This window comes from Cydia amplana, chromosome 21, assembly GCF_948474715.1.
Source record: "Cydia amplana chromosome 21, ilCydAmpl1.1, whole genome shotgun sequence".
Taxonomy (NCBI): Eukaryota; Metazoa; Arthropoda; class Insecta; order Lepidoptera; family Tortricidae; genus Cydia; species Cydia amplana.
Window position 1 is genome coordinate 1,955,549 of NC_086089.1, and position 24,075 is coordinate 1,979,623.

Here is a 24,075-nt window from a genome sequence, read left to right on the forward strand (position 1 = left end):
CAGACGTAAAAAAATTACGAACGCATTTCTGGGCCACCATGGATGGAGGTATTTATCAAGTTACGATTGAAGCAGTGGTAACTGGTAATATATCGCACATTTGAGCTAACCGCGTCAACACCAGCAGCCGCGAGACGTTTTAAAAGTCCAAAAGACCAACGGATTCTTCATGTTTAGTAGTTATTTTCTGTCCTCCGGTTAACCAGCCTGCTCCGTACGAAAGTCTAACAGGGACGGTGCCAACTCTTCAAAACTGTAAGTAGGTATTGTCACCTATAGAGATAATCACAGATCGTCAACAAAGTCCACTCTATAGGGGTATTCTCAGTTCTTAACATAAATACTGTGACAGCGACAGTATGTAAGACGCCAACTAAGCCTGTGCTTGGAAAGCATTTCCTTTCCTGAGATTTATGAAAGATTTACATAAAGAATCCAGTGGTTAGATTGTCTGTGTATACATGCTGAGATAATCTGAAAAATTCAAATTCTGACAGTTCATAATGTGCGAAATTATACCAAGAAACTGAAGTGAAGTGATTAGCAGTTATATGAATCTTAAATTTAAGTTAAAATCTAAACCGTCAACGAAGTCCCGCGCTTTATTCCTGATTTAACGAAAACTCGACCCTATCACAGTGGGTGATGTGGCTACGCTACTTAACTTTAGCTACGACTACGTTAATACTACACTATAACTAGTTCACGCAGTTTGGTAGCTATTGGTCTACAACATTGTAGGGAAGTCGGTCCCCTATATGAGATAGAATTTATTTTTGAATATCTTCCTTTATCAAAAAAATAGAAGTTTTGATTGCTACTCTAAAGTAGCGACATTCTGTAAAGTTTACTTCTGGTTAATGAAATAAAATGGAATACATACGTTTAACTAATGACTCTTTGTGACAGCTAATAAAAAATACTAACTTTAATAAATGAACAAATTAGTCTATACCATAGATTGTAAGTAACACGTTATATAACGAAAACAAATGGTCATAAAATTAATAACAACAATGTAACTAAGTTTCAAAAACTTTTTGTTAACAATAGATTAACGTTTAACTAAAATGTGCATATAGTTATGGCCAAGTTCTTAACGTAAATAGTGCATATTTGTAAGTAAAATATGTGGAGAGTTGTTTAACTTTTAAGCGTAACTGAGCATTTGTAAGACGGATTCTAGAATTTTGGACGGTAGCAGTGGAGGAATGATGTGCCTTAAATTTCATTTATTCCTCAAAATAAATAATTTTAGATAAAGCATATTTGAAACTGTCCGATATATGCGTGCTATTAACGCTAAAAAAATTACCCTTTAATCGCATATTCATTTCTAAAAAAAGTTTAATTATGAAGTTCTACCAAGAATATGTAAGTTATCTGTTATATATTTTGTTGTAACTTGTCATCGAATTACCTAGAACCTTTAAATTCATATTATAATCTTTTCAAAATGGACTTTACGTTTTAGTAGTTAAAGTTCAAATTTGGCCGGTCAACTAGTCGCTTATCATTTCATGATTTTAAGAGAAATTATCTAATTAAATTAGTTATAACTATCTAATATCTACTGAGATCTTATTAAAGTCTAAATGAGTATCTATTCCAAACGTTGTGAAAACAATACATGGACAGTCAATGGACAGCCTTAAATTCGATACAAAGATGTAATATCCAATCATAGGAGTTATTTACCTCCATACGCACTTTGAATGTGTGCGTTACTCTCAATAAGGCCTTCTATGCATTATAATTATGAAAATTGACTTTTCTGAAAATAAAACAATCTCAGATTAGATATATTCCTTACGTTACGAGGCTTTGCTGAGCCGTGGGTTTCTCGGGCACTGCATGAGATGGCGCTGCCAGGGCAGGTCGCGGGCCAGCACGTTCGTCAGGCAGTACGGACACTTCCACTCGTCCATGCCTAATGCTGTTAAACAACAAATTGTTTTTTAATTTTTAACAAGCAGAAACGTCTGCGATCGATGCTATTACAATAAATTTAAAAGTGGAAAAATTACTGTCTTGGGTGAGACTTGAACTCACGGCCTCTGGATAGATACTCCAGCGCTCTGCCATCTGAGCCACCAAGAGCTCATCCATAGCCAGCAAATCTTTCCACCATATGGGTCAAGGGGATCCGAGCGACATCTACCGTGAGAGCGTTACACTTCTTGAACGGCTACCGAAGTTCCAAGTCATATTGGAAATTCACAAATTGTTAGGAAAATAAACAATACTGTTTGTATTGTATACATCTGTGTGTATTGTGCCTGTGTGTTTATTGGCTAATGAATTGTGTATAAGTGTACTTACGTATGCAGTTGTGGTATTCTGTATCGCCCACGGACAGCGCCGCGCCGCACTTAGTGCACGCCTTCCACGAGCCCTCGCCCATTGAGCACTCTTCTGCAAACAATAACAAATAATTGAAGGAAAATTCAATAAAAGTAAGTATGACTCTGCGTTAGTTGAAGCCTGGAGTGGCGCAAGTGCGAGCTGGCGTCCGTTCCGTAGCGGTGCGCGGCAACTACTATGGCCAGACACCAAAATTAGTGTGGGCCGCATGTACTTGTAGTGACACGACGAAATCGCGAAGTGAGCCACGCCTGAGTAAGGTTCAAAATCCGGCCAAGTGCGAGTCGGACTCGCGCACGGAGGGTTCGGCACCATCAACAAAAAATAGAGCATAAAAATCGTGTTTGTTGTATGAGAGCCCCCCTTAAATATTTATTTTATTTTTAGTATTTGTTGTTATAGCGGCAACAGAGATACATCATTTGTGAAAATTTCAACTGTCTAGCTATCGCGGTTCATGAGATACAGCCTGGAGATAGACGGACGGACGGACAGCGAAGTCTTAGTAAAAGTGTCCCGTTTTTTACCCTTTGGGTACGGAACCCTAAAAATGACAAATCTTACATACCCAGCAAGTGCAGGTGCAGCACCCTGGCCTCCAAGGCCACGCGGCAGCTCGGGCAGCGCGCCAGCAGCACGCAGCGCCGCCAGTAGTGCGCTTCCAGCCCGTCGGCGCGCACGCGTCGCCCGCACCAAGTGCACGTCGTACTGAAATAGTACAAATTCAAGTTACATTTTTATCGTCTTTAACTGTATTCTAATAGATCGCTTGGTGTATTGAGCGTCATCATCATCATCATCATCCTGGCGTCAATCCCAGCTGTGCCGGGGCGCGGGGCGCGAGGACCCGGGGTCCGCCTTCCGACTCCTTCGTGTCCACTTTGCCCGATCTTCGGCGTCCCTGGTGGTGAGTCCGTTGGCACGCATGTCCTCCTTAACGACATCAAGCCATCGCTTCCTGGGCCGGCCTTTTCTTCCCGTACCGGGAGGAGGCGGCATGGCCAGGCATTTGTTACCCACGTAACTTGCCGGTCTGCGCGAGACGTGGCCATACCAACGAAGGCGGCACTCTTGCAGTTTGTCAGCGATGTCACGGACGATGTGAGCGTACCTAGTTGTAAATGTATCAAAGTACATTCATCATCATCATCATTGGCCTTAGCGTCTAATGCAGACTATTTATGGTGTAAAACCGGAGAAATATCCTATTACACCGCCTGGGACGGAATTAAGGAAACGCATGGATGCCCAGCACCTGCATTACCCTCTCGGCTTCACTGTCTTATCCCACAGGAAAGGCGAGCCAATACGTGTGGAGACAGGTCAGCTGCAGGGATCTGCCGCTTATTTCAGGTTGGACCCTACTCGCGCCTTACGGAAACTCCATTCCGGGTTTTATTTTGGAGTATCCTTCTCCTAGATGGATTGCAAACCAATAGCCAAACCAATAGCGTTGGCTTTAGAATAGCGCCAACCCTCACATAGGATAAGGGTGTCGTACGAGGCGACTAAGTCCACAAACGAAGCAAGAAGGTATTTCGTTACAGGGGAGATGGTCGTCCTCTTAGCAAAGTACATTAGTCTCACAATATTCGGAACTTACTTGCAGACCGGCTCGGGCGTGGTATCGCTGCTCACGTCCCCCGCGCCGCGCTCGTACGACTCGAAGTGCGTCTCGCTCACGGCCTGCTGCCGCCGCCCTGCCACATCATTATCCTCAAAAAATATTTGTCCTTCGTTAAACTCATGTTTGAGGTGATTCCGTCTGACAAAATGAGTAACAGGGGCCAAAGAAGTTGTTACCATGGTCCACAGTGGCCCAGTCATTTAATGGGACCTTGGTCGTATTTTTGGTGGACTGCAGATGACGGACTGAATTCTGATTGCAGTGGTATACTTGGGATAAAACTTTTCGGCGTAATTTTAGACACAACATCAGATCAGACTGACAACATTATAGAGAACCGGAATGGTAAAAGTGTCTGAGTTTAAAACCAGATAAATGCTATGGCTAAATACTTACCAGGGCTGTAGTAACCGCTCTCATCCATCTGACTGTCATCCAGTTGCAAGTTCCTTAACCCAGCTACCAGCTTAGGAGACTCCAGCACCGCCTCCCTATAATACTCCGCTTTCACTTTAGGAGAATCCAAGCTCCTGCTATCAGAGTCACATCTCAAATCTATTCTGGACATTTGTGGTGAATCCATAGGCAGAGAGTCCATACTTCGAACGTCCATTCTGGAGTTTTTAGGTGAACATAGAGACGGAGAGTCTCTGTATTCCAAGTGTAGAGGTTCGTACACGGTGATGGGTCGCTCTTTGAGCTGTGGCTTGGAGTTGTCGTGGTCGTAGTGGATCATGGAGTGGCGGTTGTCTGCGTTGCGGTTCGTGCGCCGGTACACCACTGGTGGCTCGTCTTCCTTGTCCTGGAAATGAACCTGGGAGAAAATATACCATTGCGAATTAAGAACTACTCAACCATTAAATTTTATCGGCAAGGAGTTTAAATTATGAAGCGCTAATCATTTTGACAATTACCTTCTCAGCAGCACTGGATCTTGGAGAATGTTTCGGACTCACAGCACTGTCCAACCTCAGTTTATTATAACAAGGATAGTTTGCGAAATCCTTAACAGCCCTGCTCGGAGTATACCTCTTCGTGGGAGATTTTTTAAGGCTACTCTTTGACTTGGAGGTAGTGTAACTTCCACTTAAGCTGGATGGTGCCAGTGTGGCCCCACTGATACTCGACGTCATGGACTTGAGGCTGTAGGAGGAGGTGGCTCCGATGGATGACGTCATCCCGAACGACGAGGTCACGCCGCTGGTGGTGCCGCTGCGCGTGGATTGGGCGACGCTTGCGGTCTCTACGGCGGAGTGAGATGCCGATTGGTCACCATTCAGGAGCTGTTCTTCTGAAGGCGCTTGGTTTAAGATTTTCTGCAATGACAATGTTTTATTAACAGCCTGTCCTATTTTGCTTAATTGGCTTTTGAGTATGTTCGAGGATCTCAATCAAATTAATTACTGCGTCATTGCCAAAATCAAGAAGAAATTGATACAGAAATGACTGATGGTACATTTAGTACGGTGTGTCATGGTATCACCAAGGAGGAGTTGTGCTCTGCGAATGCGCGAATTCCAACGCCTGTTGCAATTTCTGTTCTGTGACCATGTCACTGACCTGCATGTCAATCCTGTCGAACTGCTGGAACAAATGTCGATAGATAAGGTTTCGGCGCGTCACCGCGTCGTCGGGCGGCAGCTGAGCCCGGACCACTCTCGGCGAGCGCGCGTAGGCGGCGAGCAGGATGCGCTCGGCGGCGGCGCGCACCGAGCCGGCGGCGTGCTGCGCGCCCGCCGCGCCGCACTCGGCGAGGCGACGGACCGTCAGCCCGCTGCGACAGACATCATAATAAGTGCATGTTGGCGACTGGCTGGCGTGCGACCTCTTTTATACCTTTTTATTTTGTATCCTAATTCGAATCCATGATTGTCAGTTCAGTCTGCCTGTCACCGTGTTATTGATACCATCTTTTCGTTTAATAGGGATGTTGACAATTTTTTGGAACTGGTTTCATTTTGTAGATAGACACGTAATAATTACAGAAAAAAATATTAAAAAAATATATTCATTAATTTTGAATAAAAAAACATGTGTAATAAGTTACGTGTTTAAATTTCGCGCCTAAACGCTCCAAACTGTCACGTGACCTTGATGACGTAACGGCGTTTTAAACAAACTGCTGTCAGTCATTTTTTTAAATTCTTTATATGGCAACTGACAATTTTTTTTAAAGCCTTAACACACTACCGCATCGGACAGCGACCTTCTTTCTCGCTCTAACTTATAGCTGCGTCCTTAACGCACCACTTTACACACTATCGATTCGTGCGCCGCACCGCACCAAGATCGCGTTTCGGTACGATAATCTGTAGACACTTAGGCAGATTTTATAACTTGTCTTTGGTGATTCCACTGTGATTACGTCACGCGCTCCGATTGGCGTTTGCAGTCACGTGATACTGGGCATTATTTTAAATACTTTTTTCTACTCCAGCACTTAAATGTGTCAATTAAATGACTGACAGTGATATCTAAAGCAATGTCATTTGAATGCTTTGTCTATAGGCTCATAAGATGACTGCTAGCAGTCATCTTATGAGTATAATACAACTGCTTTATTTTTTTTAAAGATACAAGTTCCGATCATCTTGATTGAAAGAGGTATGTTTTCATTTACAATAATAACTCTTTTTTTTTTTAAATAATAACTCAATTTTTTTTAAATAATAACTCTTTTTTTTTTTAATAATAACTCTTTTTTTTAATAATAACTTTTTTTTTTTTTTTTGCTGCAGCTGTCATAGAAAAAGTAATGTATGCAACAGCTCATAATTGGTTCTTAAAATTCTCGGGTCTTTTTTTACAAAACTCGACTACGTCTCGTTTTGTAACTTCGACCCTTGAATTTTAAGAACCCTTATTATATCACTGTTGCATAAACTACTATTGATTACTTTTAATTAATTTATTACGCATATTTACACTTGCAAAATATGATTTTCCGCGTTCTAATATTCCCTGCTATGGTAAAAACATAACATGCTATATATTCGCGATTCATGTCAACATCCCTATTTTCTTTATTAAATTACTTAATTAGATATCAATCTACGAGTTTCCATCATCTCCATCAATACAGTAACTATCATTGCAATCGGGTGTAGTGTAATGCAAAATTTAATTGAAGTCATTTTGAACACTTCACCTAAGCTACGTCTGCTGTCTGTACTTACTTGGTAAGTTTACGTTTGTCGCACCTGCATCGTCTAACGTTATTAAAGCTTGGCAACTAAAGATTTAGTGCATTTAATTAGATATCAATTTATGCATTTTATGATGATGAAAAAGAAACACTTTGCAAATACATATAATATAGGTATAAAACTTTTATTAAATGATAACATCTGACGTAAGTTTCTTAGCCGACGTTAATTAGTCATCGTTTTAATTACTATCAATTTCACAACCAGAGTGCTTGATAAGTAGGTAAGTAAGTATTCGTCATTTTCAACAAGACAGTAGACGGGGATATAGCTCAGTGGTAGAGCAATCGACTGCAGATCGATAGGTCCCCGGTTCAAATCCGGGTGTCCCCTAAAACTTATTTTTGAATGTAATAGCAATTTTATTTGTTTTATTTTATGAATCTTTCTCTTGACTATTGACGAAAAGCTTGAAAAATGATGAAATATTTAAGGGTACAGACTGACGGAATGACTTTGTTTTAAGTAGAGATTTAGCTAACACATTTAACTCAAAGTCGAAAGCAATCTATCAAGTAAATAAATACCTAAAATTTACGTCACAATTATGTTAAAGTCGTTCGCTTTGAATCTAAAATGAGCCTAGCTAAATTAGTAAGAAACATGTGAGGGTACCTGTTCTTATCGGTCGAGATGCCGTGGCTCAGGATGAGTTGTTCCAGCATCTGCAGGCGCGAGAGCGCCAGGCGCGGGTGCATGGAGGCGGGCACCGCGCGCACCAGCTGCTGCGGGATCATATGCAGCGCCCTGCAACCAACGAGGTTATTATTATTAGGACGCCGTTATTGCTGGAATATAGATTCCCAATATCCAAAAAGATCTATTTATTTTATACAAGCGACCCGCCCCGGCAGGACCGGATCTAGGGTACAGCGAGTGGAGCGGCCGCTATGGGGGCCGATTTTTGAAATTCGACCGCTCGATTTCGCGTATTTCGTTCAGTAATATCTCCACTAATAGTCATGTAAATTCTACTAATAGAATTGAAAACGAGTGGTCAATACCACTAGATTCCCAATTTCTATCACTCGTATTTCAAAAATCAGCATTTCGCCGTTTTCCACCGATTTTCAGGTGACGAAATCGAGTGATCGAAATTCAAAAATCGGCCCCCTGGGCGCCGGATGGCAAGGGGGGCGCCAAAATGGCAAATGAGAAAAAAAAATACGGTGGAAAATACGCTTAAAAACTTCAACGAAGGGCGCGAAAATCCAATTTCGCTCTACCCGGCTTCGCACGGGTTAACAAATTATACTTAAACCTTCCTCTTGAATCCGAAAAAACCGCATCAAAATTCGTTGCGTAGTTTTAAAGATATAGGGACGGACAGTTGTTTGGCAAGGCTTTGTTGTTGACTTTGCTTTTTTAATTTTTGCATGTGGGGTTTACTAGTAATTAGTTATATATTCAGCATGTTATTTAAGTTTGTATTGATGTAAGCCTCAATGTAATAACTGTTGGTGAACCTTAAAATAAAATAAAAAAATAATAATAGACAGCGGAAACCGACTTTGTTTTATACTATGTAGTGAAGTTGTTTTGGTCTTAGTTTATCACAGTTTTTAGGGTTCCGTACCCAAAGGGTAAAAACGGGACCCTATTACTAAGACTCCACTGTCCGTCCGTCCGTCCGTCCGTCTGTCACCAGGCTGTATCTCAGGAACCGTGATAGCTAGACAGTTGAAATTTTCACAGATGATGTATTTCTGTTGCCGCTATAACAACAAATACTAAAAACAAAATAAAATAAAGATTTAAGTGGGGCTCCCATACAACAAACGTGATTTTTGACCGAAGTTAAGCAACGTCGGGCGGGGTCAGTACTTGGATGGGTGACCGTTTTTTTGCTTGTTCTTTTTGCTTGTTTTGCTCTATTTGTTGATGGTGCGGAACCCTCCGTGCGCGAGTCCGACTCGCACTTGGCCGGTTTTTTAATACATTTTCTGAACAATTGGCTCGAAAACGAACTGTGACTGCGACACTGTGATTGAAAATTGACAAACTTTTATGATAAAATTAGACAGACGGGTAGATGCAACCGTCCCTGACTACAGGTCTATAGATCATGTTGCATAGTGGTAGGTCACCTGACTTGCGGGCAGTCGGCGACAGTGAGCACGGTGTGCTGCGCGGTGGAGTGCACCCTGGGCGCCGGGTCCCCGCAGGCTCGGAGTAATTCTGGCAGCAGCTTCTCCAGACAACGGCCCACTTCAGCGGCGCATACCCTGGACCATTTTATAACCAGAAATAATAATCATGAGTGGAGGTGGAGGTATACCAAATCGTCAGGTGACAAGCAAAACTCACTAAGTACCACCACAGGTTCATAGCCACAGTGAACCATATTAGTACGAAAAGAAGGCTGATTTTTGTTTAAATATTTTTTAGTAATTAGTGACTTTTGCTTGTCACCTGACGAAATATAATTATGGCAGTTACAAATGTAAAGGCTGATTTAGACGGCGCGCGAACTCGCATGCGATTTTAGTTACATTGCGGTCTGTTGGTTACGTCCAATTCAACCGACCGATCAAAACCCGCAATGTAATGAAACTCGCATGCGAGTTCTCGCATCGTCTAAATGCGCTCTAACTTTCGTGATACATATTATATGCACGTGGCTTCATCATCCTTTATCAGTGCAGAAAATATTTCTTCACTGATAAAGGATGATTGAAGTCCTCGCTTGTAAAAATTTGCATCCTATCTGCTTACATAATTAAATACCTTTAAACGAGCAATTCTTGTTTATTTATATATTTATTTATTTATATATATATTTCGGGGATCTCGGAAACGGCTCTAACGATTTCGATGAAATTTACTATATGGGGGTTTTCGGGGGCGAGAAATCGATCTAGCTTGGTCTTATCTCTGGGAAAACGCGCATTTTCGAGTTTTTATATGTTTTCCGAGCGAAGCTCGGTCACCCAGATATTAATTAATTATGTACGTAGGTACATATCTGTTTCTTTGCACGTTCCATATTAATTCGTTTGTATATCTCGCGAATAACTGTGATGAATCCAGGGGTCATGGTCCTCCAATCAGCTCTGACTGCGACTCTTGGTACTTGTACGTTGCTGTAAAGGATCCTCACCTGCCCGGCACGAACTCCTGGAACAGCGTCTTGAGGACCTCGTTGGCCTGGCTGTACACGGAGAACACCTTGTCCCTGAGCGCGCGCTGCAGCAGCAGGGCCGCCGCTCGCGCCGTCTTGTTGGGTGACGTTTTCGTGCTGCCATTGGATGGAGATGTCAGCTCGGCGCGCAACCTTGCCAGACCTTCCTCCTTGTCCAGGTAGTTTTTGGAATAGAATTTCTCCACCTGCAAAAATGATTTTGATTATTTTTGTGGTATTCGGAAGTTTGGTACCTATACTAATTGACGATAGTTTTAGATTCTAAGTGGTAAAAAATGCCCATTTAAAGGCCAAAACTACGACGGGTATGGTTAAAGAGCTTTGAAAGCACAAGACTCCAAATATCCTTAACTTTCAGGACAGACGAAACCACTTTTAGTTTTCTGTGTGTATTACTCATGCTAGTCTTTTAATTAAACCCAGTTCGGCAGAACCCCCCTCTATAAATAGACAACTTCTTGCAAAAATTGTCGTTTCAGATCTGGGGCCCGTTTCTAAAAAGCTTGTAACTTGTAATACAGGTGGAAGTCCCTTTCTAACAAATGCTGTCAAAAAGTGACATCCACTTGTATTACAAGTTACCTACAAGCTTTTGAGAAACGGGCCCCAGATAAAAAAATTATAGCTAAGATTTAATTTTTAGTCTGTGTCATAACCTCTAGTCTGTGTCATAACCTCAAGTTCTGTTTTGCATAGATTATGTGTATTCTCATAACCTCAAGTAACACAAACACAAACACGCGCACAAGAGGACACTACCTTAAACTAGTAACAACAAAGCATAAAACAAATTTCGGGAAAAACTTTATTGCAAATCGTATAGTAAATGCTTGGAACAAATTACCCTCTGAAGTTGTGAACTCTACAAGTGTGAATCAATTTAAAAATAGACTCGACAAACTATCAAAACAGTGAAATCGTGCTAAGTGAACTATGATTTAGACGCACCAGCATCAGCTGCCTGTCTAAAACGAAATAATAAGAATAATAATCTGCCTAGAGTAAGAAGAGGTTATACTTACAATAGGATAGCCGAAGATGAGTATGGGCAGAGCGGCCTGCTTGCGTTCCCGCTCGTTGAGCTTGTGCGGTGGCCTGGGGTGGGAAGAGGCGCTGCCGCCGCCGCTGCACTCCTCCTCGCGCGCCTCGCGAAGGTACTCGTTCGTGTGAGAACTGAAATCAATCCGTAGGTCACCATATCGGGGAAAACAGATAGTTTTGAAGATCAGATGGAACATCCCTATACATATTACGATTCAACTACGAAGTTTTATAACGTCGCGTGACAGCCTCAGCTCTCGTATTACCGTAAAATGGGGCGAGTAGGGTCAAAACTGAAATTCAAACCTCAATAACATTTTATTTTTACATATGAAAACTGAATGGTGTATATAATAAGTGTTCCGGACGTTTGTATTTTAGTTTTTATTTTATTTTGGGTAGTTCCATTTCATAACTTTGACGATAAAGAGGAAACCCCACCTCACCCCGTAGTGCCTCGTATTTGGGGTGAGAGGGGTTTTCATACAAAGGTGATTTTTGAAGATTGTTGGATCGATTTTTTTTTATTATGCGTATTACTATAGCTCCATTTTAAATTGGAATACATTATTTTTGTAGCAGTAGTCTTAAAATCCCTTCTCACCCCCCTCTCAAACCTTCTCTCCCCATTCATAACCCACCTCTCCCCGCGAAACCTACTCACCCCGTTTTACGGTACCAGGCTTATGAACGTTAAAATCCTATCCGTTATCCTTGGCATCATGGACTTATTTAGAAAACTCTGTCGTTATTTTCTCATTTTAATAAATGGAACGTTACTTACTGTCTCAAAGCTGGAAGCAGTCTTTCTTCATACGCTTCGAAAGTAGATCTAGGCCCAGCGCTTTTATTCCTCCGCCGCACCAAAGTGCCATTGGCAGCGTTAGGAGTGATACTCCTCCTAGGACTATCAGTCTCTTTCCTCAACTCTTCTTCTTCTCTCCTCTGGATCTCTTCTCTCCTTAGGACCTCATCTCTTTTTTGGGTCTCTTCTCTCCTCTGGATCTCTTCTCTCCTTAGGATCTCATCTTTCCTCTGAGTCTCATCTCTCCTCTGGGTCTCATCTCTCCTCTGGACCTCTTCCCTCCTCTGAAAATCTTCTCTCCTCAGGATTTCTTCTCTCCTCTGGACTTCTTCTCTCCTCTGGACCTCTTCTCGTCTCTGAAGCTCTTCCATTTTTTGCATTTCTTCTTTCTGTTCAAATTCATCCCTTCTTTGTGCTTCTTCTTTCATTTTCTCATGTTGGGCAGTTTGTAGTAATGGTTGCTGGTATTGTTGCTGCGTTGGTTGTTCATTTTGGAAAAGTGTGGGTTCTGGTTGAGCATCTTCGTGCAATTTTTGGATTGGGGACTGAAACACAAAACTGTTTTTGAGTATTCAGATCAAGATACTTATATACTGTTGTATTTCCTGATAATGGTCTTATATTATATTTACTACGTACAACAGATAAAGTTGACTTTAGGATGTAACCATTTAAAACAGCCACCTATTGATTCTTGCGGATTTTTTAGATATCAAAGTCAATCAAGTGACAAATCTAGAGTTGGTTAAACAGATGCCTACAATAACCTCGTAAGACTCAGGGCAATTTTGGCGCTGTTGAATTTGGAACTTTCTTTTATTTCTATATGAGTTCAAACTCGAATTTAATTTGTACAAGTACACGGGGACTCACGAAGAGGCGGGCTATTGCATACGACAATCAATCCTTACGGGCACATCACGTTCATTTTGTTCCTGCTCCTGTTCCTGGCAGACGGGCTCGTCGAGGGGCGGCACGGGCGACGGGATGTCGAGGCTCAGCGCGCCGGCGGCCACGGACGGAGACAGGTGGTGGGAGAAGTCGTACTCTTGCGCCATTGACGAGTCGTTGCGGGTGTCCGGCTGGAAAATGGGTTTACCTTTCTCTTAAACTCCCGTGAACTCTTCCTGACAGTTTTATAATCAGACTGTTTACGTACGGGTGCGTGCGTAGTGTCATGGTTACGAAACGTCAAAACTATTTAGCCGATTTTTGCAAGTAAAGTAAGTAAGGAGTGGAATTCACTTCCTGCAAATCTATTCCCAATCCACTATAACTTGGATCTTTTTAAATCGAGAGTGAATAGACATCTTTTAGGTAAGCATGTTCCATCCTAGACTGCATCGGCACTTACCATCAGGTGAGATTGTGGTCAAATGCTTACCGTTAAATGGGGTGAATACTGGGTGAATAGGGTCAGAACTGAAATTCAAACCTCGATAACATTTTATTTTTACATATGAAAACTGAATGGTGTATATAATAAGTGTTCCGGACGTTTGTATTTTAGTTTTTATTTTATTTTGGGTAGTTCCATTTCATAACTTTGACGATAAAGAGGAAAACCCACCTCACCCCGTAGCGCCTCGTATTTGGGGTGAGAGGGGTTTTCATACAAAGGTGATTTTGGAAGATTGTTGGATCGATTTTTTTTTATTATGCGTATTACTATAGCTCCATTTTAAACTGAAATACATTATTTTTGTAGCAGTAGCCTTAAAATCCCTTCTCACCCCCCTCTCAAACCTTCTCTCCCCATTCATAACACACCTCTCCCCGCGAAAACTACTCACCCCGTTTTACGGTACCTATTTCTAATAAAAAAAAAATTAAATGGTGATATATCCAAAAATTTTAACCGACATTGAAACAGGAAGAAGATTTTTTTAAAGAAAACTGTAGTGCGCTTTAAACTTTTTCAACGTCTCGCTTGTGTATCGCATCATTCAGTCTTCAAATGGACTTTCTTATGTGATAGGCAGATGCGCGTATCTACACGTAGGTCTCGTAGTATACATATGTACACGTAAACCACGTAGTGGATACTTAGCGAATTAATAAACAGATAAAACACCTCTCCATCCGATAAGGGATTTCCTCTTCAAGACACGTAGTTTAATAATATATATAGTTGATCATTAGAATTACTAGAGAGATTGGTGGTGACTTGTAAAGTGACAGGATATAAACTATAATAAAGGAACCCGAGTTTAGTGTGACTCCCCTCCCGGCACTCTGCCTATTGCATGGCGACCGTGGACATGAATTCTGCGTGAGGATACTGCGAGTATAAAATCATCATGGACGACGACAGTGAAGAGGACTTTGAGGACGAGTCGGCGGCGTCGAGCTTACCCAGTGATTTATTGTTTTGTTAATTTGGGTAATCAACGTACCAAGATGAGTGGTCTAAAACGGAGAATGAGATTATAATGATAAACGAAGGACAATGTTATGGTGACCGCGGCTAGTATCAACATCGGTTTATTGGCTTCGGCGGGTTTGGATTGGTCGGAGGTCCGGGATGTCGTCGGCTACGCGTCGAGGTACGCATTGCTGCCGGGTGCTGGGAGTGGAGCGTCGCGTCGCGTCGAGCGAGGTGAAAATTATTAAGGGTATTTTGAGTGATTATTTTTATTTTTAATGTGTGTGAATTATTTTTCTACTTAGTTAACTTTAAGGAATTATTAGAAGCATTGCGTGTTTAAAAGTAGAAATAAGTTATTGGCAGGAGATAATGTTTTTGTGTATTTATTAGTTAAAAATAATTGTAAAAAAGAAGTTGCAGCTGTGGATTTTAAAAGTCGCGTTTAAAACGGTAGAAAGATTTACTTTTGGAGATTCAGGGTAATAGTATGGTTGGATAATTACCGATTTTTATTTAAAGACGCTTCTTTATTTGCATTCTAAAAATGATTGTATCGAATTTATTTTTGCACACTCAAACTATAATCGCGGTATTAGTGCGAGTCAGCAAGGTCGAGGACGGGTGTTTTCGCGAGTAGGCAGAAATCATGTAGTTTCTGTAGGTCAGACGGATAGTGTAATGTCAATGTTATTCAGCACGTGATTTAGGTAGATGACATACGTATGTAATGAATTTGTTTTTTTTCGTGTCTAACGAAGATTAGGTAATTATTTGATCTTATAATACTAGTTATCACGTACATAGATATAACTTGTTTAGAAAGGAAGTTATCAAGTTTTGTTTTCTGGACGGATTGTAAATAAATAAGTAATATATGTTAAAGGATTTAGGATTACTGGTTGAGGATTCTGACGGATTATACTTAAACAAATAAACTGGACATGACACTCTGATACTACGTCTTTGGAGCTTGACCAGCCTAGAGTAGTAGATATCATGAAAAGGAAACAGGAATATACGGGATTAATAGTTTGCTGAAGTAAATAATTTAGGACACTGACGAGATTGATGGGAGATCCGAAGCGAACCGGTAAAAATGATACTGATGATATTGATTATGTGAACTCTGCAATTTGCATGAACCAAGATTCTCTATTAACGAAGGCACGCTTAAGACGTATCGTTACGAGACTTGGGTATACTGTGCAGAAGTTTAAAAAAAAATGATACTGATAATGTTGTTGTGTGGACTCTACAATTTATATGAATCAAGATTCTCCATGAACGAAGGCACGCTTAGACGTATCGTTACGAGACTTGATTATGGTATGGGAAGGTCCCAAAGTAGACATTAGGATTACTTATGGCTCTTTGTGGAAAAGTTTAAATATAGTAGAGTTGTTATATATTGAAATGAGCTCAAGTAAAAAGTATGTTACAATGTTAACTAATTAATGTCTTTCGCGCGGGACATGATGAATCACCTAGGTTATGTAGGAACTATTTAGTTTTTACTTATAAACGGACTTACCGATCGGGAAATGATTTAAAGGATTATGACTGTTACTAACTAGTGGATATGCTGGTAGGACTAGAATGATTAACGGTATCCAGAAGAGGTACGAGTATTGTTGGGAAAACTGGATTATGTAAAACGATGTAAAGATTGTCAGGAGCAGAAGTTTAGCAGTAGTGATTATGGTTAATAATAACATAATTATGGTTCTAATTTATGACTACTTATCACAGCTACAGCATCTTTTGAGGAGGAATTTTTAGATTAGTTGGACTTGGATAAAACACGATATAAGTATATTATAACTTTGAAATGTGAAGTATTATACTTGTGAAATGCAATGGTGTGTTAAAAATAATTTAATTCTAAAAGGAAATTGTAAATCAAGCATTGTTAATCTTAAGATAGGAGATTTAGTGTTAATTAAGGACGAATGTACCTACACGAAAATAAAAAAAAATTGTATAGAGTCATTTTCAGAGGGAGGGAACCCCTTACCTTTTCAGGGGAGGTGTGATAGGCAGATGCGCGTATCTACACGTAGGTCTCGTAGTATACATATGTACACGTAAACCACGTAGTGGATACTTAGCGAATTAATAAACAGATAAAACACCTCTCCATCCGATAAGGGATTTCCTCTTCAAGACACGTAGTTTAATAATATATATAGTTGATCATTAGAATTACTAGAGAGATTGGTGGTGACTTGTAAAGTGACAGGATATAAACTATAATAAAGGAACCCGAGTTTAGTGTGACTCCCCTCCCGGCACTCTGCCTATTGCACTTACCCCTTCCTCCTCAAACAGCCTCATGAGCGCCGGGTCGTCCTTGATCCCGGCGAGCGCGTCCGCGATGCGGTCCCGCATGCGGCGCGCCAGCTCGAAGTCGTCGCGCGCCGCCGCCGTGCGCTTGCGCAGCCGCCACCGCCCGACCCTGATGCCCGCCGCCGCCAGCGCCGCGCCTGCTGACTTCAGGCGCCGAGCGTATTCGAATCGCTCTTCTGTACGCACAAGACAAAAGGAATATGCTGAATGAAATAACTTGAAAGAAATCGCAGACTACCACTGCATAAGTAATGATAACTGGCAAAAGTAAATTAGTCGTTTGAGTTGATTAAGTGAAACGACAATTGAAACTGTTGTAGGTATGATACTCCTAAATCCTGGCTATAGCTATCTCACAGGTACTGCACCAAAAAAACAACGGGTTGCACTCAGGGAGTGCCGGCAGAAGTGAAAGCTCGATGACTAGTGCAAAATGCAATATGTATAATTGAGGTTAACGCCATCTAGCGTTATTTCGTCGCATTACTTGAAACCCCTAAGCACATCACTGTTAGTACTCGAGTTATATTAATACCAGCTAGAGCGAAACTCACTAGATGGCATTTCAATCAATAAAGAAAAACTCAATGACATTACATGTAACAGTTTTTCGATCAGGTCACGTGTCCGTCTTACGGTCACGTCATCTCTCGCGAGTTTAACATTTTTTCTCCATCTCAAAAAGTGCACAGCGCCGCTAAAGAAGTTTTCACTTCAAAAAGCTCTCGAAGAGCAAACATAAATCTAAATCAGGCTTACCACACACTGCAACCCGTTTCTTCTCATCCAAGCTCCTGACCAGGTCGGCGATCTCGGTGTCGACATACATGACGAAGGCCAGGTCGTCGTAGGGCGAGTAGCACAGCTCCTTGCTGGACACGGGCGACCTCTCCAGGTCCTCCACCTCCTCGCCCAGCACGTTCACTGCCATTAGTGCTACCTGCGTACCAAAAAGCTATGCTCAAGTATATTAATCCAGAGGCAAGTGAACGATGGAACATTAGATGTTTTGCTCACTATATAATTTTAGTTACATACTCGTATTAGGTGATTCAAGAGAATTTGTATAGCACGATTTGACTAATTTAATCACCTAGCTCTCAATCTGTGGATGTCACGCAGCATCATTACCTAGAGTTGTGGCGTGCTCGAGAACGTCCACAGTTTTGTATGGGGAACGTTCTCACTCGAGAATATTTCCCATAGTAAAAATATAATGTTCTTGAGAACGGCACAACTCTATACCAATCCCCCTCCTCTTTGCATCGGTTTCGAGAACGGCACACCTCTATACCAATGCCCCTCTCCTCTTTGCATCAGTTTTCTCATCGATTCTGAACTAAAAAGATATGAACTTGTAGATACTCTTAACCAACTGATAGGAACATTATAAGTAGCTTCCCTTTGCAATAATCATACTTCGTATTTTATACCTGGTCGTTATCGCTTGCTGGTGGGTGCGGGCCAGTGAGTTTCAGCTTCACGAATCGAGCGATGGTAGGTTCTGGAAGAGCTGCCGACCTACAAAAATAAGTATATGAAGTTCGGACCGCAGATCATTAAAACTAAATGCCGTTGTATAATAATCCCTTAAAGAAGTAGAAGCGTCTATCAAGGGGTAGTTGCATTAGATAAAGCCACACCTTTGACACATGACAAATATCACCAAGGTTACTTACTTACTTCCTTAGTTGGCTGGCACGATCACCCAAAGTGAGTCTTGGCCTCCAACACAAGAGCACGCCACTTTGCTCGGTCCAGAGCGGTATCACACCAGCTTTCGCCGAGCACCAAGCGAGTGAGCGATCGAGTTTCGTTTTCGGACTAAGGTTGATGCGGTGCATTTCAATGTGAACCGTACCTGAGTTCCCTGGTCCTGGCCTGTGCCGCGGGCCTGGCGAGTGTGACGCGGCCCACGCTGGTGTAGGTGGCTCCACAGGGTGTAGCGGCGCCCTCGGACACCAGCCCGCCAGATACGAGGACCTCCACGCTTGATGCTGGAAAATATCACTCACTTTAATCCTCACACAATCCACAGGTGTTGCCTGGTTTTAATATGAAAGCCAACAGTGGTCTTATTGACAGTTAACCTGTGTAGAAATTTGTATACCCATTCGCTTGCTAAGTTTAATAGCAGCAGATATGGGAATTATCACGATTACAAAGTGATGTTGATCAGTGGCCCTTAGAGAAGCTAGAGAAATAAAATAAACAGGTCCAAAACACGCATAGCTGACGTGGGGGAGAAGACCGCCAGGCTGAAGTGGGACTGGGCGGGTCACGTCTGCCGCATGCATCGATAGGTGGGCTAGTATAGCCACCAAGTGGATACCGCAAAAGAAGCGCGGACGTGGCAGGCCCAGACAGAGATGGCGGGACGACTTAGACGAGACGCCTTCATCAGTAACTGGCCGGAAAAAGCACAACAACGGGAGTTGTGGAGATCAAGGGGGCAATTGAAAAAAAACCGGCCAAGTGCGAGTCGGACTCGCGCACGGAGGGTTCCGCACCATCAACAAAAAATAGAGCAAAACAAGCAAAAAAACGGTCACCCATCCAAGTACTGACCCCGCCCGACGTTGCTTAACTTCGGTCAAAAATCACGTTTGTTGTATGGGAGCCCCACTTAAATATTTATTTTATTCTGTTTTTAGTATTTGTTGTTATAGCGGCAACAGAAATACATCATCTGTGAAAATTTCAACTGTCTAGCTATCACGGTTCATGAGATACAGCCTGGTGACAGACGGACGGACGGACGGACGGACGGACGGACAGCGGAGTCTTAGTAATAGGGTCCCGTTTTTACCCTTTGTGTACGGAACCCTAAAAAAGTCCTGATGACTCACGGATTAGCTGGTGGTGGGCCAGGAGCTGCAGCTTGTGCACGCTGGCGACGCTGGTGAGCCGCAGCAGCAGCTCGTGCGGCGGGCCGCCCGCGGAGCGCCACCCGCGCGCCGCCGGCCCCTGCGAGTTCAGCTCGCATGCTGGGTACGAGCTGTCCTCACCTGGAATTATGGATTTTCAGTCTGTTTAGACACAGACGTAATACAACGCCAATGCAGCGGCTAAGTTCTGCAGTTGTTAAGGAAACTGACGAGCTTGTAACGTGTTACTCAACAGCCTATCTCATTGTTACCTACTGTTCTTAATACCATCCTTACGGTGCTACATCAGTAATTGACACCAAATCCAAGCATCTACTTGGTGCATAAGGTGTAATTTTGGATTTTTAATTTTCTTACTTACGTGTACCTATTTGAATATTAAATTTAACCCTTTCAGCGCTAATCACGACACGTTGTCGTTTTGCCTCTAAGTACGAAGAATTTTCGCTAATAATACATACCGGGAAACCCATGGTATCGGCTACGACGTAGCGCTACTACCGTAGCTTAGCGTTGAATGTGCTAATATTGAAATTACAGAGGCCGCTCTAAAATCATTTTCTTTACTTACAAAATAACCATGACTATGTCTAATCGAGTTCTATAGGTATGTACCTTGACATGATTTCACAAAAACGATTTGAAGTATGAATGAAGGGAAATAGGTCACGCGACGAGTAATTTACCACAATGACGGCGTAAAATTCTACCCTAGAGCCTACAGTGTGATACCCGTGTATCCCGTGTTTCATATCTTGTTATGCCCAGGATCATCAAAATGTCTAAGATGCGTACGGCAATAGGTACGACTCAAAAGTTTTCACGTAATAGGTATGTGACTGAAACGAACTTAAAAACAAAGAATTAAGAAATCAGTTAATGTAAAGCGAACTGAAAAATTGCACGGACACATTAATCAATGGACTTAATTCATAAACTCTGACCATTCACTTTATGACAGCTTCCTTCTAGTTGGGGTTAAAATAAAAAAATAGCGTTATCAGCAAACGGTCGTCCGATCGATATGTCACCTAGCCCTGCAAAGTATTGATTCGAGCAGTCACTTAAATATTGAAGGCATTAATGATGTAGCTCGCCACTCGTTCGTGCTGTTCGACACATCTGTAGAGCCACGCGAATTAAGACCTTGCTACAATAACATATGGTCTGTTTAGACAGGTAACTTTTAAACAATAGATAAGGTCTGCGCTTTGCTGTATTATAATACAATGCAATAATAGATTTACATAGATTCAAAGGCAGTGTTGAAGTGTTGGAACTTGTGTTCTAAACTTCGCTAAGTTCGTTCTTATAAAGGTCAGGATCTACAATTAGATCTTTATGTGCTTATGTTTGTTACCACTTAAGGACATCTGCTTGCGCATAGTGGATAAGTTACACCCTTATTCTGATCTGATAATTCCTACACGACCGTCTAATACTTAAATGCTGCAGAAAATGGTTCAATAAAGCATTGAAGGTCGTCTATCTATTTAATTTCCGTGCGCGCACAGAAGGAAATTAAAAAACTTATTACGAAAGTTTGTAGGTAGTAGGTACTAGCTGGTACTGTGTAGTTTCTAGCACAATGTAGGAGTGCCTATAGTAACTAGTTGCAGAATCATGAACTAGGCTGGAATACAACATATGTATGTAGTTAAATGTATGCAAGTGGAGAGATGACATCAGGAAAATTAGTATGCGGAGTCACGATCCTCAGCAGTGAGGGACCGGTTAAGAAGAGTTAAATGCATGGATATTTCTGAAATGAATTAACGACGCAACATTTATGTTTACGCAATCAAATCCCGTTTCACGTAGGTATGGTTGTTATCATTCAGAGCTCTACGGATCATCGTAGCGTTGTCTACGAGAGTTCGTAGCGGCCTACCGCTTGAGACCTACTTAACCCATTCAGCGCTTATGAAGACATATTGTCGGTTGGTCTAAAGTAGTCTAAAAGAATAATTCTGCTGGCTATTTGGAAAACTAAGTATATAGCGAAGTTAGTCATAGCCTATTAGGCTACGACGCGACGTAGTAGTTCGAGAGAAACTCTGAAATGTGTACCTACCTAAATAAAGTAGTTGTTCCAATTTCAATATTCTGATCCTCTTTAAACCACGCTGAGAAAATTTCAAGTCTATACATATAACGGTTCTTAAGATAGAGCCCGCTGAAAGACGGATGGACAGCGTAAGCTTCGTAATAGGGTGCCGGTAGTTCCCCTTTGGGTACGAAAACCTAAACATTGATTGATGGTACAGAACCCTCAGGCCGCGTGTCCAACTCACACTTGGTTGTTTTTTGCTGTATGTTTTACGTGCTGAATTTTATTTAAATTTCTAGGTAGATCCCTATATTAAAATCCTAAATTATTTAAGTACATACCTATCTATGTCTTTTATATTTTTTATAGATGTACATAATTATTATTAGATGCACTTACTTGTTGCGTATACGACGTGGAACGGGATGCGTTTCGGCATATCCCTTTATCTGGCCACCATCACCACTGCACTCAAATCTCCCATCACTAACATAATAAAATCCCCACTAATAAAAAAACCACTAAATAAAAGGACACTTCATTCGTCAAATCATAACTAAGGAAATGTTTCGAGTTACGTTTAACTACATTTACTGGGATATTTAGTGTAAAGTTATACCGGAGAGCTTGCGAGGAAATGAAAGAAGAATGCGAAGTCAGTACGGAGAGGAAAATCAATAAGATGGACGCGAAGTTAGCTCCTAATGAAAATGTTACCTTTTGACAACAGCGCCATCTATGCATGACTTGTGAAACTAATTTGAGGGTTTTCCCGAGTGTTCCCTTTGACTGCCCTATAATATATTTTTTCTACTCCAGCACTTAAATGTGTCAATTAAATGACTGACAGTGATATCTAAAGCAATGTCATTTGAATGCTTTGTCTATAGGCTCATAAGATGACTGCTAGCAGTCATCTTATGAGTATAATACAACTGCTTTATTTTTTTTAAAGATACAAGTTTCGATCATCTTGATTGAAAGAGGTATGTTTTCATTTACAATAATAACTCTTTTTTTTTTTAAATAATAACTCAATTTTTTTTAAATAATAACTCTTTTTTTTTTAATAATAACTCTTTTTTTTTTATAATAACTCTTTTTTTTAATAACTCTTTTTTTTTTAAATAATAACTCAATTTTTTTTAAATAATAACTCTTTTTTTTTAATAATAACTCTTTTTTTTTTTTTTTTTGCTGCAGCTGTCATAGAAAAAGTAATGTATGCAACAGCTCATAATTGGTTCTTAAAATTCTCGGGTCTTTTTTTACAAAACTCGACTACGTCTCGTTTTGTAACTTCGACCCTTGAATTTTAAGAACCCTTATTATATCACTGTTGCATAAACTACTATTTTCTACTCCAGCACTTAAATGTGTCAATTAAATGACTGACAGTGATATCTAAAGCAATGTCATTTGAATGCTTTGTCTATAGGCTCATAAGATGACTGCTAGCAGTCATCTTATGAGTATAATACAACTGCTTTATTTTTTTTAAAGATACAAGTTCCGATCATCTTGATTGAAAGAGGTATGTTTTCATTTACAATAATACATCTTTTTTTTTAAATAATAACTCAATTTTTTTTAAATAATAACTCTTTTTTTTAATAATAACTTTTTAACTTTTTTTTTTTTTTTTTTTTTTTTTTTTTTTTTTTTTTTTTTTTTTTTTTTTTTTTTTTTTTTTGCTGCAGCTGTCATAGAAAAAGTAATGTATGCAACAGCTCATAATTGGTTCTTAAAATTCTCGGGTCTTTTTTTACAAAACTCGACTACGTCTCGTTTTGTAACTTCGACCCTTGAATTTTAAGAACCCTTATTATATCACTGTTGCATAAACTACTATAGCTACACGCAGAGAGGGTTAATAGCCGGGAATAAATGACTAGTCTAACGAAGGGCCCCATTTTATCATGCGGTTATTTTTTGTTCAGAAATTTTAAGTCATGTTATGTCCTATTCAAATATATCGGGTGGAATAGTTAGAACGAAGGGCTTTTAGGAGCAACTGTGTTAAAATTGTACATTGTGCTCCAAGTGCGCTACAAGCATAGAGAAATATAGTAAGACAAGAGTGCTCACTCCATACATCAGTTTTGGTACCAAAAATACTATTATTTTCAGTGTCGACATCCAGCATCGAGTAGCGGAACTATCAGTACTGCTACTTGACAATAGATGTAGCACCGACCGGAAAGTCTTATGTAGTTGAGCATTAGACTTTCCGGTCGA

General features: G+C 40.9%; 1 protein-coding gene and 1 non-coding gene across 2 annotated transcripts; one reads left to right on the forward strand and one right to left on the reverse strand.

Annotated features, from left to right (window-relative positions):
• Nucleotides 1-1,330: 1,330 nt before the first annotated feature.
• Nucleotides 1,331-22,587, reverse strand: LOC134658040 (centrosomal protein of 104 kDa). The gene is given in 19 exon segments (XM_063513647.1): nt 1,331-1,936; nt 2,323-2,415; nt 2,933-3,072; nt 3,968-4,064; nt 4,388-4,805; nt 4,906-5,307; nt 5,552-5,765; nt 7,813-7,944; nt 9,285-9,422; nt 10,298-10,524; nt 11,362-11,512; nt 12,165-12,395; nt 13,059-13,267; nt 16,864-17,075; nt 17,659-17,839; nt 18,333-18,420; nt 18,761-18,896; nt 19,749-19,907; nt 22,237-22,587. Coding segments are annotated over 19 exon segments (3,390 nt in total). The 5' UTR covers nt 22,277-22,587; the 3' UTR covers nt 1,331-1,814.
• Nucleotides 7,459-7,530, forward strand: Trnac-gca (transfer RNA cysteine (anticodon GCA)). The gene has a single exon. It is a non-coding gene; the product is annotated as a tRNA-Cys (tRNA).
• Nucleotides 22,588-24,075: the final 1,488 nt, after the last annotated feature.